We start from the raw sequence: 16,569 nt of genomic DNA, 5'->3' as shown, positions 1-16,569 counted from the left end.
AATACTTAACTTATTTATGAACGTAGTGCCCCGTAGAGGAAGTTAAGCTCCATATTCTTGCTGTTAAATAATAATTTAAAAAATGTCAGATGTGATTGTACTGCCACCTAGTGGTGATCTGTTGATATGTCAGTGTGTTACTCAAGGCTCTCAAAAAAAGGAAAAAAAAAAGGAAATAAACTGTGTGAGTGTTTTATTTAACAAAGCGAACAAACATGAAAGTCAACACAGTTCGATTTTACTGTCTATTAATTTTACATTCACAGGAATATAAAAAGAAAAATGAACATACTAATAAAGTAAAACAGTATTAATGAGTAAACAAACAAACAAAAAAATGAACAAACTTTGAGCTGAAATTCACCCACAGGAGTTTAGAGTTAAATAAGAGCGAGACTGTACACACACCTTCCCACAGAAGCCCATACACACATTTAACAGAAGCATTAAGCCATCTGTCTGTGGTTAGCTTTTGATCAGATAACAGGTTTGGCCTCACAAACACGATCTGTTTTCAACTGCCAAAGGCAGCGACACCTGGATGTCTCTGTGAAAAGGCTGAAAAAGGCGCGTCTTTAAGCGTTACAGCATACTCCTGTCATCCTGGCAATGGATCATTTCCCGTTTAATCCGTCAAACCATGTCCTTAAAATAAACCACATGAGTGGGAACATACTCATTATCTTCTAGTGAAGAAAACTCCTCTATGAAGACTTCAGACCAGAAACAGTTATCCTCTCTAGGTTAGTTTCCTTGTCAAGGTCATATGTTGCATGAGAAACCCATTTCCATCGATCTGAAAAGTCAAATACTCCGTTCAGACTTACATAATTAAATAAAATCAAATGAATTACACTCATAGAAATACAAGAAGATTTACAGACTTATAATAATCAATGACATGCCTGCATGCAAAGGTACATCTGTGTACTGCATGATGGTACTTACCACTTAATAACAACATAAATGGTCATCAGCGTGTCAAAGGTGAGGATCTTCATGAGAAGCAGCCTCATAACCAGGATAATCACTGTGTTTGTCCACACATCAATGCCTGAGAGCAAACCATGCAGACCAATATAAGATATCCTCATGTGTCAATTTATTGCGTTTTTTTTTTTTTTTTTCATTTTTGAGCAACAACAAAGTTTTACCTTTAATTTTTTCTTCTTCATAGCACAGTTTGTCTTGATGATCTGAAAAGATAAAATGTGAAATTCCAGCTCCAAATTTACAGATATGGTCACATGAACTCATCTTTACCTGATGAGGTGATGCGGCGTCTCCTCTTGCTTTTTGAGTGTCTCTTGCGACTTACTGAGCAACTGTATGATGGCCAGTCTCTGGTTGTCACAGTGATAACAGCCACCACATTGGGGACATGGTGCTTCCTGGTTAACGCGATGCTGTATGGCGTGGTGGGCATGTGACCCTCTGACGCTGAGCTCCAGCTGACCTCCAAGTGGCCTCTCCTAAAGTCATTCACAATGCACACCAGCAGGGTCCAACCAAGCCTCTCCCCTGACAGGTGAACTGGAGGTGCCAGTGAAGCCAGCACATCACCCTCTACCCCTCCTGATTCAGGTGGAGCACAGAAGATCAAATAAAAAAATCAAAAACAGAGGTAAGTTGTGTGCGAGGGATGTGTGCGAATCTTTGCAGTGATGAATTATTCTCGTTGCTGAGCTCTTATCACACATATATGTTTTATAATCAAAGTGGTGATATGTTTATATGTACTACATGTATTTCTGAATTTGATGTAGTAACTCCAGGAGCTAATATTAATTAATTCCTACCTGCTATTTTCTGTGTGAATAATTAAACTAACTTTTATTGACTTGCAACAGTTACAGAGGAGAGCTCTTAAAACCAAACTCCTAGAAATCCTTCTTTAAAGTCAGTGTTGTGGACATTTATGATTCATGTGATCATTTAAGACTAATTATTCTTTCATATTGATTCAAAAGATATATTTCAAAATATATTTAAACTTCTTACCTGTCCACAAATAGATGATAGGAAGGTAAAAGAGACCCCTGGATGGCTCAGTCATGTCAGCTTCAGTTAGAGTGACTTTTATGATTACTGATCGTTCTGTGCGTTAGTGTATGTGTTTGTGTGGCTTGTGTATGTGTGTGCTAAATGGGGGCATGCCATTTGGCTTTGGCAGGAGCATTGCATTGTGGGGGACTCACATGTCTCATTGTTGTGACCTTATACTAACAATGGAACCCCCTTGCCCCCACCCAAATGCCTGCACAAAACCCAAACACATGCACACACAGACACAGGGACAGAGAGAAAGAGACAGGAGGACTGTGTGAGCTTTGCACATGTAAAGCACCATCTGCATTTACAGAGAAAGGACAAAGCAGAGGACAGGACAGAGAACGGGACATTTCGGACAGCAGCAGAGAGTAGCTGCAGTAACTGGAGAGACACACCTGCTCGCAGCTGTTAGATCTGAGGTGAGAAACTGATAATATCACCAAACCCAGAACATTAGACAACACTCTTGTAGGTTACACCTGCACACACACACGCACACACACACGCACACACACACACACACACACACACACACACACACACACACACACACACACACACACACACATATGATACGCACACACGCACACATACGCACACATACGCACGCACACAAAGAGTTTTGTGTCATCACTAGTGGGTGGAAACTTAAAAGGGAAAGTGAAAGTTACAGCAGGGCCTTAAAGGAAGCATGATGAAGCTAAAATGACTGAGGTAACGCATTTTGACATTTCTTTAAAACTTTACATCTGAAGCAGACTTTAGACGGGGCTTTTTTTAGCACACTCCAACATTTAAACACTCTTCCACCGTCTGGTGCATTTCTGGTGAGCTCAGAGGTTGCAGCAAGCAGCCTTATCTTTTCACTATGGTACAGCACAACTAATGTCTCGGTAACCCGATTTGAACTGCAGCTCCTGCAGCTGTTGTCACCTTACAGTTATAGCTGTGTCCTTATTTTGTTTTGTCCACATGGAAAGTCATGTGGCTTTTTTGTCACATGTTGGATTCTCCTTCAGGACAAGACATGTTGTAGCCTAACATCCAGCAGCGTGCTTCAGTATAACACCATTACTGTAAGCCCTTTCTCTAATTGCTGCTTCGCTGTGCGATGAAGAGAAATTAACATCAGACCAGGGGTTCCAAGTGAAGTCCTGCTGTGTTGAAAAATTAAAGTTTGTCCAAATTTTACAGCATGCAACTTTGAAACCATTTGCCATATTTGGAAGGAGGACTTAGACCTCTACAGATAAGAAGAAGAATAAAGGGTTCTTCCAAGAGACTCATGTGTTCATGATCTTTCATTTGTGTCTTTCAGGTTTAAGGAAAGAAGTCCCAAGAGCTTGCTGTTCTTGCTTTTGCTTCCTCAATATCATCGTCTGACAGTCACTTCAGCGCCCTCTTATTTTTTCCCTGTGTTCAGGATATGATAGAGTGATATTAACGCTATCTGTCAACCTGTCACGTCAGAGTTTGGCATCTTTCTAATCGGTTGTAGAAATTCATTTAGTCTGCAATGGTCTCTGCCAGGCTGTTGGTGCTGTCCCTCTTTAGTGCGTCTCTGGTTGGGTCTCAGCCCACCGAGAGTTCACAACAGGTTTCAAGCCCTCCTGCTCATCCTGCAGGGGAACCATCTCTGAGTATCGATAACCTGTCCTTCCCCTGGAGTCGTCTTCGCCTACCAAAGTAAGTTCTGCACTCGCTATTGTATTAAAATAAATGAATCAATAACAAGAAAGGTGATGGATATTTGTCAATGTCTTAATTTATCTCAGGTACATCATTCCTCTTCACTATCACCTCCTCCTGCACCCCAACCTCACAAGTCTAAGTTTCACTGGCTCAGTGCAGATTCAGATTGATGTGCAGAACAATACAAACTGGGTCGTATTACACAGCAAGGGTCTTCAGATCTCCAAAGCCACCATATTAGACCAGAACCTCGCTCATCTATCAGAACAGGTAGTTGTGAATGCACATCAGCTCATTTGTCATTGTGGCCTACATCAGACCCATCAATCTCCTTCTGTTCCAGGTCCTCCCAGTTCTTCATAACCCTTCCCATGAGCAGATAGGCATTTTTTCTCCCAGAGTGCTCAGCAGTGGGCAGAAGTATTTCCTGTATATTGAGTTTGGAGCAGAACTTGCAGAAGGTTTCTATGGCTTCTATAAGAGCACCTACAGAACCAGTACAGGAGAGACCAGGTGAGACCAGGTGTACTATTCCACAGCATGGATTGTAAGCTATCTTACACATACCTACAAGTGTCTTTACTGAAAATCTGATAATATCTATTCTTAGAACCTTGGCTTCAACTCACTTTGAGCCTACGAGTGCTCGAATGGCATTCCCTTGTTTCGATGAGCCAAGCTTCAAAGCCAATTTCTCTGTACGAATTAGGAGACGTCCCGAGTACATTTCTTTGTCCAACATGCCAGTAGTAAGTGTTGCATATGTGCCAGTGGTCACAAATGTTCAAATGAAAACAAAACAAAACAAAAGCACTTCAATTGAGTCTTTGTGGTTTTCAGATCAAAACAGTTGAAGTCAGCGGCGACTTGCTTGAGGACCAGTTTGCTCCAAGTGTACAGATGAGTACTTACCTCGTGGCGTTTGTCATTTGTGACTTTAAGTCTGTCACTGGAACAACATCCTCTGGGGTGCAGGTGTGGTCTACATGATAATGTCTCGTATGAAATGCCTTCATTTCCTCCTTACTTTCTCAGTCTAAGTGCCTGTTTCTTGTGTTTTCACTGCAGGTTTCCATCTATGCAGCCCCAGAGAAGTGGCAACAAACCCACTACGCCCTGGAGGTTGCTGTTAAAATGCTAGACTTCTATGAGGAGTTTTTCAACATCCGCTATCCTTTACCCAAACAAGGTAATTTATTTTTTTTTGCTTTGAGAACAAAGCCAGAAATATAAGCTATAAGTATCCTTATCCATATGCTCTTCATTCAGATCTGATAGCCATTCCAGACTTCCAGTCTGGTGCTATGGAAAACTGGGGTCTGACCACCTACAGAGAGACCAGTCTTCTCTACGACCCCCTTACATCCTCTGTTTCTGATAAACTCTGGGTTACAATGGTCATTGGCCATGAGCTCGCCCATCAGGTGGGACTATGACAGTGTATGCATACAGTAATGACATGCAGGTTTAAATGCTGTCAGGCAATCACTTTATTACAGAAAGAGTCAAAATTATAATTCTTGCTGGCAGTGGTTTGGCAACCTGGTGACCATGGAGTGGTGGAACGATATCTGGCTGAATGAAGGATTTGCCAGATACATGGAGTACATTTCTGTGGAAGCCACTTACCCGGACCTCAAAGTGGTATGTGCTTTAATCATTGATTGACAGATTAATATTAAACCCGAGAAAGAAGATTAATATTCATATTGTGTGCTCACTCTTGCAGGAGGAATATCTGCTGCACACCTGCTTTGCAGCTGTGGGTCACGATTCATTGAACTCCTCTCGGCCAATATCTAGCCCAGCAGAGAACCCCACTCAGATCAAAGAGATGTTTGACACAGTCTCTTATGACAAAGTATGTCTTTGTCTTTGCATGTTTCAAAATGTTTCTATGACAGAAAATCTTTTCAAAACCTTTTTTTTTCCTTTTGCTTGATGTAAACACTCCTTTGAGCCTCCAGGACTTGTCCCAACCTTTTCTCTCTTTCTTACCAGGGCGCTTGTGTCCTGCACATGCTGCGACACTTTCTGACAGATGAAGTGTTTCAGAGAGGGATCGTGCGATACCTCCGCAAGTACAGCTACAAAAATGCACACAATCAGGATCTGTGGGACAGTCTGGCCAACGTAAGAACCTATATTACACTAACTGTGTCAAAAGGCACCGTTTTCTTTTGTGTAAATTATGAGAGATGGTCAAAGTAACACGCAGCCTGACAGAGATATATTTTACATTATTTGGCTTTTTTTCCCCATATGTGGTCCAAACTATTTTAGTAGATGATGAAACTAAAAAGGCGACATAAGAGTTTTATTACAGGTAGATAGAACAGATATTCATCGAAAGCTTCTGCTTGTCCTTTTATTTCTGAAGTACTCACCTTTTTATGATAGTTTGTCATCTTGACGTTATCATGATGATTGATGATTGATTTTTTTATTGATTAGCATTCAAATATCTCAGTGAAGACAGAACAAAGATCTACCACAAAGCAAGAAAGCATGAGACAAGGCTAATCAAAAGGTATTGGCTGAAGCATTTGCTTATTACGCCAACCCTTTTAACAAAAGATCTTTTAGCATGCAGCTCCTGTACACAGGGCTCGAAGCAAATAATAAAACAAAGCAAAAACAAAACAAACAAACAAACAAACAAGAAAAAAACAAAAAAACAAAAAACTTTCCACCTTAGTAAGTAACTACATCAAAGCAAAAGAATCAAGAGGTTTTTTTTGTTTTTTGTTTTTGTTTTTCTTTGCTCTTTTCATTCTTGATATATATATTTTTCTAATACTCTATTTTTAAACATATTTTTAAACAAGGAAAATGAACTACACCTTTTTAAATCACTGTCATAACTATTCCACAGGTTAACTCCTCTAACAGAAACACATCTCTGCTTTATATTTGTCCTTATCTTGTTTTTTTTAAAGAAATCTGTTCCCCTTAAGTCATATTGACTCTCTCTGACTTTGAACAGCTTCTGAGTACTGGGGCAAAGCAAGTTATTTTGTGCTTTATACATTATCTGTGCCATTTTATATTCAACTAAATCATAAAATTTCAGGGTATTCAGATTAATAAACAAAATGTTAGTTGGTTCTATATAGTTTGATTGGTTTATAATTCTTATAGCTCTTTTTTGCAACTTGAAAATAGGAAGAGTGTTCGTTTTATATGCATTACCCCATATCTCCAGACAGTAAGTCATATATGGAAGCAACAGAGTACAATAGAGTGTGTATAATGATTTTTTGTTCAGGACATGCTTTGTTTTATAGAGAATAGCAATGGTTTTTGACATTTTTGTTTTCACATGGTTTATATGAGACTTCCAACTCAGCTTATCATCAATTATCACTCCAAGAAATTTATTTTCGTACACTCTTTCAATTTCAATTCCATTAACCCTGATTTTAGATACATTTTTCATTTGTCTAGTGCCAAAAATAATCAATTTTGTTTTCTTTATATTTAATGATAACTTATTTACATCAAACCAGTTTTTTAATATATTTAACTCCTTTTCCGCTGTAGTCAGAAGCTGTTCTAGGTTTTTACCTGAGCAATACAGAGTGGTATCATCAGCAAACAATACACATTTTAACAGTTTGGAAATGCTACATATGTCATTTATGTATAATATAAATAATTTAGGGCCCAGCACAGAGCCCTGAGGAACACCACAAGTTACCTTCAACTGCTTAGATTTTACATTATTGAATTCGACATATTGATATCTGTCATCCAGGTAACTTTTCATCCACTTGTATGCTAACCCTCTTATGCCATATCTCTCTAGTTTATTCATTAATATAGAATGATCAATCGTATCAAACGCCTTTTTTAAGTCTATAAAAACACCAACAGTATATTCCTTATTATCTATAGCATTAGATATCCCTTCTACAAGTTCCATCACTGCCATCGAAGTGGACCTTTTCACTCTAAAGCCATATTGGTTATCACTTAGGACAGACGTTCCCAAAGTGTGGGGCCCGCCCCCTAGGGGGGGCGCAGAGCCATTGCAGGGGGGGCGCGGCATGAAAAGGGAAAAAAAAAAAAACAACAACAACGCTTGGACACTGCTAGCACGGGCGCCCACACAAACGCAAAGCAGGAGATGAAGCATAGCTGAATATGTTTCCAAACCAACTTCATTCTAAGCCAAAGACTAGAAAATATGGTGAAGCATATCTGCCCTTTGGTTTCACCTGCACAAGTGCAGAGGTTGGTCTCTCCTGCAGAATTGGTTTTCCCTTTGTTGGGAGCAGCGCTGGGCTGTATAAATCACAGACAAACAGGATCCCACATTCTTGATTTGTAGTTCACAAACACTTGTTGTAATGACTAACTACTCCTGACATTTTGGAGATGTTAGCTCTTTATACAGTAAAGTTACAGCGGGATACAAATAACATCAGGCTGATCCTGCCACAATTTGTTCCCCCGGTTCAAATCACGGACAAACAGCATCCAACAGTTATTTATGTTTTTGAACCCATTTTGCAGAGTGATTCGAAACGCCGTTTACGTGTGGATGAAACAGCTGCATTTTCAAAAATACCCGTGTAGGTGTGGACGTAGCGTAAAAGACTTAGTAGTTTATTTTCTTACTACCTGTAATTTATTGCAGATTACTTGTATTTGCTTAATTGTTTACTAAATGTTTGAGGTGTGAAATAAACCGCAATGGAGCAAAATATGGGTGTGTGTGGTTGGAGGATGTGTTCGTGCGTGCGCGTGCGCGCGCACGTGCGCGCGCGAGGGGGGGCGCGAACATTTTTCTTGTAAAACAAGGGGGGCCCAGCAAAAAAGGTTTGGGAACCACTGACTTAGGAGATTATGCTTCTCAATATATTTATCAAGTCTATTAACAAATAACTTTTCTAAAATTTTTGAGAACTGTGGGAGCAGTGATATTGGCCTATAATTGGTAAACTGACTTCTCTCTCCGTTTTTATGGATTGGAATAACTTTTGCTATTTTCATTTGTGAGGGAAATACACCAGAAAGAGCAGATCGTGACAGATCCACAGTTATGTTATGTTAACACAACACTTGACATACAAACACTAACTTTTAAGAAAGTAACTCCAAATTGAATTGAGAAAATAACTTTAAACTTTGGGTTATTGACTTGAAATTTTGGGATGAGAATCCAGAATTTCAATATATAAAAGGATTTTTTTTTTTCTAGTTGCAGAGACAAGCTTAAAGGTTTCAGTATAAAAAGATTTGTAGTCTTAACCATAATCGCTGAGAAGAGGCAGGATGAAGTAGAGGAGAGGAGACAATACTGGGACCCAGAGTACGTGACTCTGTCTCAGATGTTTGTTGAGTAATAATACACTACCCTTATAATGGTTTCTGTAACAGCTGGGACTCCATCAGATGATAGTCTTTAGTTTTTTTTTTAATGTAGCCCATAAAAATGTAGGTTTTACAAATAAGCATTTTAAACTTCTGGTAACAGCAGTGTTATAGATTTGTTGTTATTTGTTTTTGTTCCAAACAGCTAAGGTTTTCCATTTCATGGTGCAAAAATCGATTAGCTCAGACTTTAAAGTTGCTTAGAGTAGCTAAAGTAATAAACAGAGTGAACATTAAATCTGTTGTTACTGCAGTCAGTGTTTTGTCTGTGCCTGGTAAAGCTGTAATGAGTGCAGACTGACTGAAAAAAAAGAATTCATTGCCTTTCCAGGCAAAAATAACAAGAGACAAAAAAAAAAAGCAATCACAGTGTACACTGTAATGGATTATCAATGTCAAGCAAATTTAAAATCCCATTATAACAATCACATCCAAAAATTAAATGAAATACATGTCAGGATATGCTAGAGAGAGGTCCCAAATTTACAAGGAAAGAAAAATAAACAAAAAAAAGCTGAGATACAGAAAGTCTAATTGGTTAGAAAAAAACAAGGTAGGAATCAAAAAGCAGCTCAAGAAAGACCAGAAACAAGAGGTGGAAAAATTAAGGACAAACAATCTGACAGGTGATGATATTAATAATGGATTGGATTTATATAGCGCTTTTCAAGGCACCCAAAGCGCTTTACAATGCCACTATTCATTCACTCTCACATTCACACACTGGTGGAGGCAGCTACAGTTGTAGCCACAGCTGCCCTGGGGCAGACTGACAGAAGCAAGGCTGCCATATCGCGCCATCGGCCCCTCTGGCCATCACCAGTGGGCGGTAGGGTAAAGTGTCTTGCCCAAGGACACAACGACAGAGAGCCCGGGGATCAAACCGGCGACCTTCCGGTTACAGATGCGCTTCCCAACCCCCTGAGCCACGGTCGCCCCATTAAACACAACTAAATAGGGCAAAACAGTCTGGCATGGCAGAAAAATAATAGGAAGTAAATCCAGAAAATGTGTAGTGTATTATAACCCGTGTTGGGATTGTTACTCAAAAAAGTAATTTAATAAACATCGCTTGTTACTTTGTTACTTTATCTAATTACTCACAGAAGAAAATAAATTGTTACACTACTCATTACATTACATTATTTTCATGTTTCTCTGTAAAATGACCTGAAATGCATTGTCACATAATTACTGGTTAGCGATATAATTCTTAGGCTACAGTCCCACACACCAAGACAAATCCCGATCCTAATGAGTATACACACAAGAGCTTTCTTTTAGTTTTCCTGAATGAACACAAAACAACGACAACACAAAGCAAAGCTGAAAACCAGCCGAAAGAGTTCTTAAAGCGAATGCCAAGATGAATTTACTGTAGTGACATTTACAAGTAGCAACAGAGGTTACAATGTTACAAGCCTTTCTGTTCATTACTGGTTTTGTTACCTGTGGACTTTCGGCTCTGGCTGCTGGACTGGGGTCAGCATGCATTCGGCCTTAACATCGCTCTGGGTTCCAAAGAGCCGAAGGTCTGTTAGCACTATAAAGCAGTTCTTTCTGTCTTGGACGCAGTTGGTATTTCACCATTGCACTCTTGTCCTTTCTTTGAATAAAAATAAAAGTAATGTCAATTTCTCCTCGCTCAAAAGCCGTAGACCACTCCAAAATTTTCCTCATCCTGCACACAAATTTAAATCAGCTGACTGTAGAAAAATTCAGGAAGAAAAAATGCACATCTGTTTGTCTTTTCCTTTCTATTTGCCCAGCATGCAGAAAAGTGAAGAATCTGTGTAGCGCAAGCAACAAAATAATTATAACTGTAATGCAACTGCTGAATTTAGTACAGTAATGTGTTACATTACTGCATTGCTGATTAAGGTAATGTGATTACAGTAGTTTGTTACTTTAAAATGCTCACCACTGATTATAACATAAATTTAATGTGACCTTTATAAGAAAAGGCAGCATAAAATCATCACTTTCATTCTGTTTTTCAGACCTGCTCAGAGGAGGACTTCATCTCAGGGAAACACTGTTACAGCAGTAGCCAGGCCTCCAAAAATGCAGTGAGCAAACATTTAAAAATAAACTCACTGGGTCGTCTTCACTGCTTACCTCATATAAATGTCACTAAGTTTATAAGACTGTGGTTGCATGTTAATTTCAGTGGACTGTCTCCTACAGTACCTGTTTGCTGGGGAACATTTGAACCTAACAGCCATGATGAACACGTGGACTCTGCAGAAAGGTATCCCTCTGGTAACTGTGACGAGGAAGGGGGCTCGTCTGCTGCTTAGACAGGACAGATTCCTGAGGACAGTGCTGCCCTCTGACCCTCAGTGGTCCACTTTGCAGAAGGGGTAAATATGCACATGCTTTTCTAAAATTTTCTACTATTTAACACATTGTTATGTTACTTACTCTACATGTAACTCCTCTATGTATTACTACCATGTCTTTATGGTCATGGATGAAGGATTTGTATCTTTTGTGAGTATAAATTTCTTTTTTGTATAGTTTCCTTTGGCATATTCCTCTGACATATAAGACAGACAGTTCCAGCATCATCCACAGACACCTGATGACATCACCTACAGGTAAGAGGGGAATATAAAATTGAATAAAGCTGAATAAAAAGTTTTCACTTTTCTTTGCCATTATCTTGATCTTTGCTCCATCTTTTACTGTATATGTTTTATTCAGATAGTATACATATAGGAGAGGAAGCCAGCTGGGTTAAGGTAAACTCCGATATGACGGGCTATTACATGGTTCATTATGAGGATGGTGGCTGGGATGTGATGACTAAACTGCTGAGGGAAAACCACACTGCTCTGAGCTACAAAGACAGAACTCATTTGATACACAACGCCTTTCAGTTGGTCACGTAAGTATATGTTTGTGTGTGTAACTGTTTGTGGTTTACGTGAGCTAGCAAGAGGTTTCTGTATAAGAAAACAGCTTTGATTACTAAAAGCAAAATAGAAAACAATAATCTTCTCTTTATATTTATTTCTTCTAAAGCGCTGGTCATCTGCCGCTCAATAAAGCCTTAGACTTAATCGGTTATCTGCTACTGGAAACGCACACAGTGCCTCTCCTCCAAGGACTGGGATATCTAGAAGCTTTTTACCATCTGGTTGAGAAAAGAGATGAGTCAGTTTTAACACATAACCTGGGGGTAAGAATGCAGGACACAGTTTGATGTTTTTATGTCATTATGGCCTTAGTTTAATGTGAGTTGTTGTTTCTGTTGTCCTGTGTTTCTACAGGCATACATCTTGCGATTTTTCCGTGCCGTCATCGACCAGCAGACGTGGAGTGACAGCGGCACTGTATCAGAGCGACGTCTTAGGACTGAGGTCCTGTCACTGGCTTGTCACTTGGATGACCCTCCCTGTGTGAAGCGGGCACGTCAGCACTTCAGCGACTGGCTCCAGTCCAACGGAACCCTCAAGTATATCTAAACTACACTTCAACACTCATTCACAGTCAGCAACCACATATATGATTCACATAAACAACTGCTCTTTCCTGTGCTAAGAGAGCTCATATAATCTGATATGTCACCATATCCCTAATATGCACGTCTGTGTTTGTGTTTACTTCAGCCTGCCCACTGATGTGGCAGAGACTGTGTATTCAGTTGGAGCTCAGGATGACCACGGCTGGCCCTCGCTCTTACACACATACAAGATTTCCCTCTCTGAGGCACAAAAGCACAAGATCCTGTATGCTTTGACCAGCAGCAAAGACACCAGCAAACTTGAAGGGTATGTTGTCTTCATGCTGTTGTTGGAAAATATAGCAGAAATGCTGCCACCTTGTGGTAAACATGGAGGCATGTATGGATTAGTAACCTCAAAGTCTGAGCCTACTTATTGAAGTGTATGGTAAATTGAAAATTATAGTTAGTAGTCTTTGTGTTCATGTTTGTGTTTTTGTTACAGCCTGCTGGAGCTGGGTTTGGAGGGAAAGGTGATTCGATCCCAGGATCTGTCCACTCTCATACTAATGGTAGCCAGAAATCCGAAAGGACATTACCTTGCATGGGACTTTGTGAAAAAGAACTGGGACACACTGGTTCAGAAGTCAGTATAACAGAGACTGTCCTAAAAAGCGTGCCATATAAATGCAGTTTTTAATGCTATTTTTAACTATAGCATATTCAGTGAAATCTTTTTTTCCCCTCAAACTGGCCTTGTAATTTAGATTTGCGTTGTAGTGTTTAAAAGTACCATATCATACAAGCACCACAGTCTGGATATTCAGATATATTTGTCTTGACCTTCTTGTCTGTTGTCTTTCTGGTCTGCAGGTTCCAGCTGGGCTCATTTTGCATTAGAAACATCATCATTGGCACCACAAGTCAGTTTTCCTCTCCAGAAGAACTCACTGAGGTAAATAACGTGGTTTATATTCCACAAAGAAGTTTAGATACTCAGCAATATACTGACATAATATTTAGCTCACCTTCGCAGTGTTTTTCAAAAGTTGATTATATGTTTAATATTTATTTCTAAACATGCCTCGTGGTACGTCAAAGCACTTAAAGAAAATCTAAGTATTGTGGCCAAGCATTTAAAACATGTCAAACAGTATTTTATAATAGAGAATCCTATATTTTGTATTTGAATTTGTACTCCAATGCCCAAAGGAAAGAAAGAAAGAAAGTTAGAAGCTAAATGTTAAATGTTAAAAAGAAAGTATAGTTCCAGTCACAACTACCCAGACGCTGGTACTGTGTATTGCTATTCTGAGAGGTCAAATAACTAATATGTGCTAGCCTTGTTGCAGTTATAACTGAACGAGTAGATTTCTTTGAACTTTTTGTCTGTTTTCACTTAAATAGTTGTGTTTTTGCCCCCAGGTGCAGTCATTCTTTGAGTCCATCAAAGAACAGGCTTCTCAGCTGAGAGCTACTCAGATTGCCCTGGACAATGTACTGAAAAATGTCCGCTGGGTTCAGCGGAACCTGGAGACGCTCAGAAAATGGCTGAATGAGCAGATGCAGTAAAAGACAGCAGGGACAAAGGTGGTGGCTTTAACATACCACAGAGGGACTATCTCACAGTGTTTTTTTTAATTTGTTTTTTATTCAGAAATGTATATGCTTGAAATCACTGAAGGGTTGACAGACTTGTAAATACAAAACATGTGAATTTCAGGGAATTTGTTCATTAAAACAAGAACTAAAAATTACTGGCAGCTAAGTGGTAATGGTTTGTATAAGAATAAGTTTTGTGTTATTTTTAGTGTGTGTGAAACAAAGAGATTCATTCCAAAGAGGCAAGAAACACAGCATAAATGGATTCTTCACCATCAGGGGTGGAGCCCATGGGTGGCCAGGGGTGGCAACAGCTACAACAGATAAAAGTCTGACTACTCACTGCAACCAGTGATGAAGTCATTAGGGAGCCACAAATATAATCAGAATTCACATTGAGTTGGGACTATATATTTTTTCAGTTTTTCACTACAGTTGTTCTCACACAAACAGACTTTGACATCAGCCACACGCAAGTAAAATTTGAGAAGCTGGTAAAAAAACAAACAACGAAAAAAGCAATGTCAGCGTCAGAAGGGGCAAGTCTGCAGAATTTGAGAAAGATAGGTCACATGACAGTAAACCAAAAGAGGAAACGAGTTAAACAAGTTTGTCAGATTTAGTAAATAAATAAATAAACTGGAAAAATATAGCTAAGATCGGACTCTTATTAAAAGCAAACAGTAGTTAAATTATGTTTTAAGGAATGGAGTTCTTCCTGCCCCCCAATGCACTGCACAGTTCCTGGCTTTACCATATTCTTTATGTGTTACTAAGGCCTGAACAAGAACAATGAGCAGAAGCCAGTAAACTAAAGGAGTCATATAATGAAACAGAAGCCTTGTTACACATTCACAAACATCAAAACAAACGGGTTTGAAGTTAAACACGAACAGTTAAATGAGTACTTACAAAAATCAAATTATTAAACACAACAGTTAATGCACAGCTATGCTCCTCAGTATTTAAATCAAATGCAATGACTTGTTTGCTTTAAGCTGTAATTTTTTATATATATCGACAACATAAAAAGAAATAAACTTTGTAAATTTTCAAGATTTTTTATTATGCCCTCATGTGGAAAGAAAACATTACAGCCATGTCATGAAAAAGCAATTAAATGAAGATTGTTTTCCCCACATTTTCACACATGAGAAAAAGAATGCACAACAGTGCCACCACAGTGTAAGTAATAGTTTCACCCTGACCACATCTATACAAATGGCCAGATTCCAACACGGTTCACTACATGGACAATAAAAGAGTTTGTTGTACCTCCTGTATCTGCGTTTTTGTTGCATAAACTAAAACATATCCTTTATGTCTTGAGTGTAGCTTGTGTACGTCTATATTATGTTTGGGTCTTGGTATAAATACTTAATGCCTATTATTAGGGTTTAGGCTGTAAATTAAAGTAAAACAATTTAAATAGATTGACGACAAAAACAAGGGGAGAGAATAAAGGAGTATAAGCTTATTATTCCCACCACATCGCCACTGTTTAGTAACTAATAATCATCATCGTAACTTCCTATTTAAGTTCTGTCCTATCATAAATCTTTATTTGTTGTTATTATACTAAAACAACAAAAACACACACATAGTCCAAAACGTGGAGCTTGTTAATGATCTGAAGGCAGTTGGGACCACAGTCACAGAGAACACTGTCTGTAACACACTACACTGTAATGGACTGAAATCTTGCAGTGCCTGCAAGGTCTCCCTGCTCAAGAGGGCACAGTACAGACCGTCTTAAGTTTGCCAGTGAACATCTAAATGATCCAGAGAAGGCTTGGGGCCATTTCTGCTAAGGGTACAGGACAACTTAACTACAATGAAGGATTGATGGACGGTGCCATGTACTGGATGAAAACCTCCTTCCCTCAGCCAGAATACTAAAGATGGGTCGTGGATGATAAAACCAAAACAAAACATACCACCAAGTCCACAAAGGAGTGGCTAAAGAAGAAGCAAATTATGATCATGCTGTTGCCTAGACAGTCTCTAGACCTCAGTCCTACAGAAAATCTGTGAAGGGAGCTGAAAAACAGCAACCAAGAACCCTAAAGGAGAGGGAACAAACCTGGTGACCAACTCCAAAAAACATCTTACTGCTGTGCTTGTCAAGAAGGGTTTGTTTTGCTTGGGATCAGACAGTCCCCTCAATGACATGAAAATCAACGTATAATTTGTATCTGTTTTTCTTGATTATAGTTTGATATTATGTCTCTCGCGATTAAAATGAAACTATTATAAAATGTAGGCACTGGTCATCTCTTTGGAAGTCAGCAGGGAATGAAATAATTATTTCCCCCACTTTACATAAACATGCATACACATCAAAAATAGAATATAAAAACGCTGTATTTACCACATACACGAACGTCGTCCTCTCA

At 39.1% G+C, this 16,569-nt stretch overlaps 2 protein-coding genes across 2 annotated transcripts; one reads left to right on the top strand and one right to left on the bottom strand.

Annotated features, from left to right (window-relative positions):
• Positions 1-365: 365 nt before the first annotated feature.
• LOC148100217 (uncharacterized) lies at positions 366-2,125 on the bottom strand. The gene is made up of 5 exons (XM_087849092.1): positions 2,002-2,125; positions 1,264-1,575; positions 1,155-1,196; positions 949-1,054; positions 366-796 (listed from the first exon to the last, which is right to left on the bottom strand). Coding segments are annotated over exons 1-5 (516 nt in total). The 5' UTR covers positions 2,057-2,125; the 3' UTR covers positions 366-795.
• A 587-nt stretch (positions 2,126-2,712) lies between these two features.
• On the top strand, positions 2,713-14,288 carry erap2 (endoplasmic reticulum aminopeptidase 2). Its single transcript, XM_035905200.2, has 21 exons — positions 2,713-2,766; positions 3,371-3,738; positions 3,828-4,014; positions 4,088-4,257; positions 4,355-4,493; positions 4,585-4,719; positions 4,813-4,933; positions 5,014-5,168; positions 5,275-5,388; positions 5,474-5,605; positions 5,746-5,877; positions 11,124-11,192; positions 11,311-11,486; positions 11,644-11,723; positions 11,830-12,013; positions 12,151-12,307; positions 12,399-12,583; positions 12,738-12,899; positions 13,077-13,217; positions 13,445-13,526; positions 13,997-14,288. Exons 2-21 carry the CDS (start codon positions 3,569-3,571, stop codon positions 14,141-14,143), a joined length of 2,838 nt encoding a protein of 945 aa, XP_035761093.1. The 5' UTR covers positions 2,713-2,766; positions 3,371-3,568; the 3' UTR covers positions 14,144-14,288.
• The last annotated feature ends 2,281 nt before the right edge of the window (positions 14,289-16,569 follow it).

This window comes from Neolamprologus brichardi, chromosome 12 (assembly GCF_056152115.1).
Source record: "Neolamprologus brichardi isolate AB-2024 chromosome 12, ASM5615211v1, whole genome shotgun sequence".
Taxonomy (NCBI): Eukaryota; Metazoa; Chordata; class Actinopteri; order Cichliformes; family Cichlidae; genus Neolamprologus; species Neolamprologus brichardi.
Note: the sequence above shows the minus strand (reverse complement) of the source record. Positions and strands in the feature narration are given on the sequence as shown.

Excerpts from the sequence above, each read along its gene's own strand:
- LOC148100217 (XM_087849092.1), bottom strand. The coding sequence starts at position 2,056 with ATGACTGAGCCATCCAGGGGTCTCTTTTACCTTCCTATCATCTATTTG. Across the intron at positions 1,197-1,263 it reads ACGCCGCATCACCTCATCAG|ATCATCAAGACAAACTGTGC; the intron begins GTAAAGATGAGT and ends TTATCTTTTCAG. Across the intron at positions 1,055-1,154 it reads TGAAGAAGAAAAAATTAAAG|GCATTGATGTGTGGACAAAC; the intron begins GTAAAACTTTGT and ends GTTTGCTCTCAG.
- erap2 (XM_035905200.2), top strand. The coding sequence starts at position 3,569 with ATGGTCTCTGCCAGGCTGTTGGTGCTGTCCCTCTTTAGTGCGTCTCTG. Across the intron at positions 3,739-3,827 it reads AGTCGTCTTCGCCTACCAAA|GTACATCATTCCTCTTCACT; the intron begins GTAAGTTCTGCA and ends AATTTATCTCAG. Across the intron at positions 12,014-12,150 it reads AACGCCTTTCAGTTGGTCAC|CGCTGGTCATCTGCCGCTCA; the intron begins GTAAGTATATGT and ends TTTCTTCTAAAG.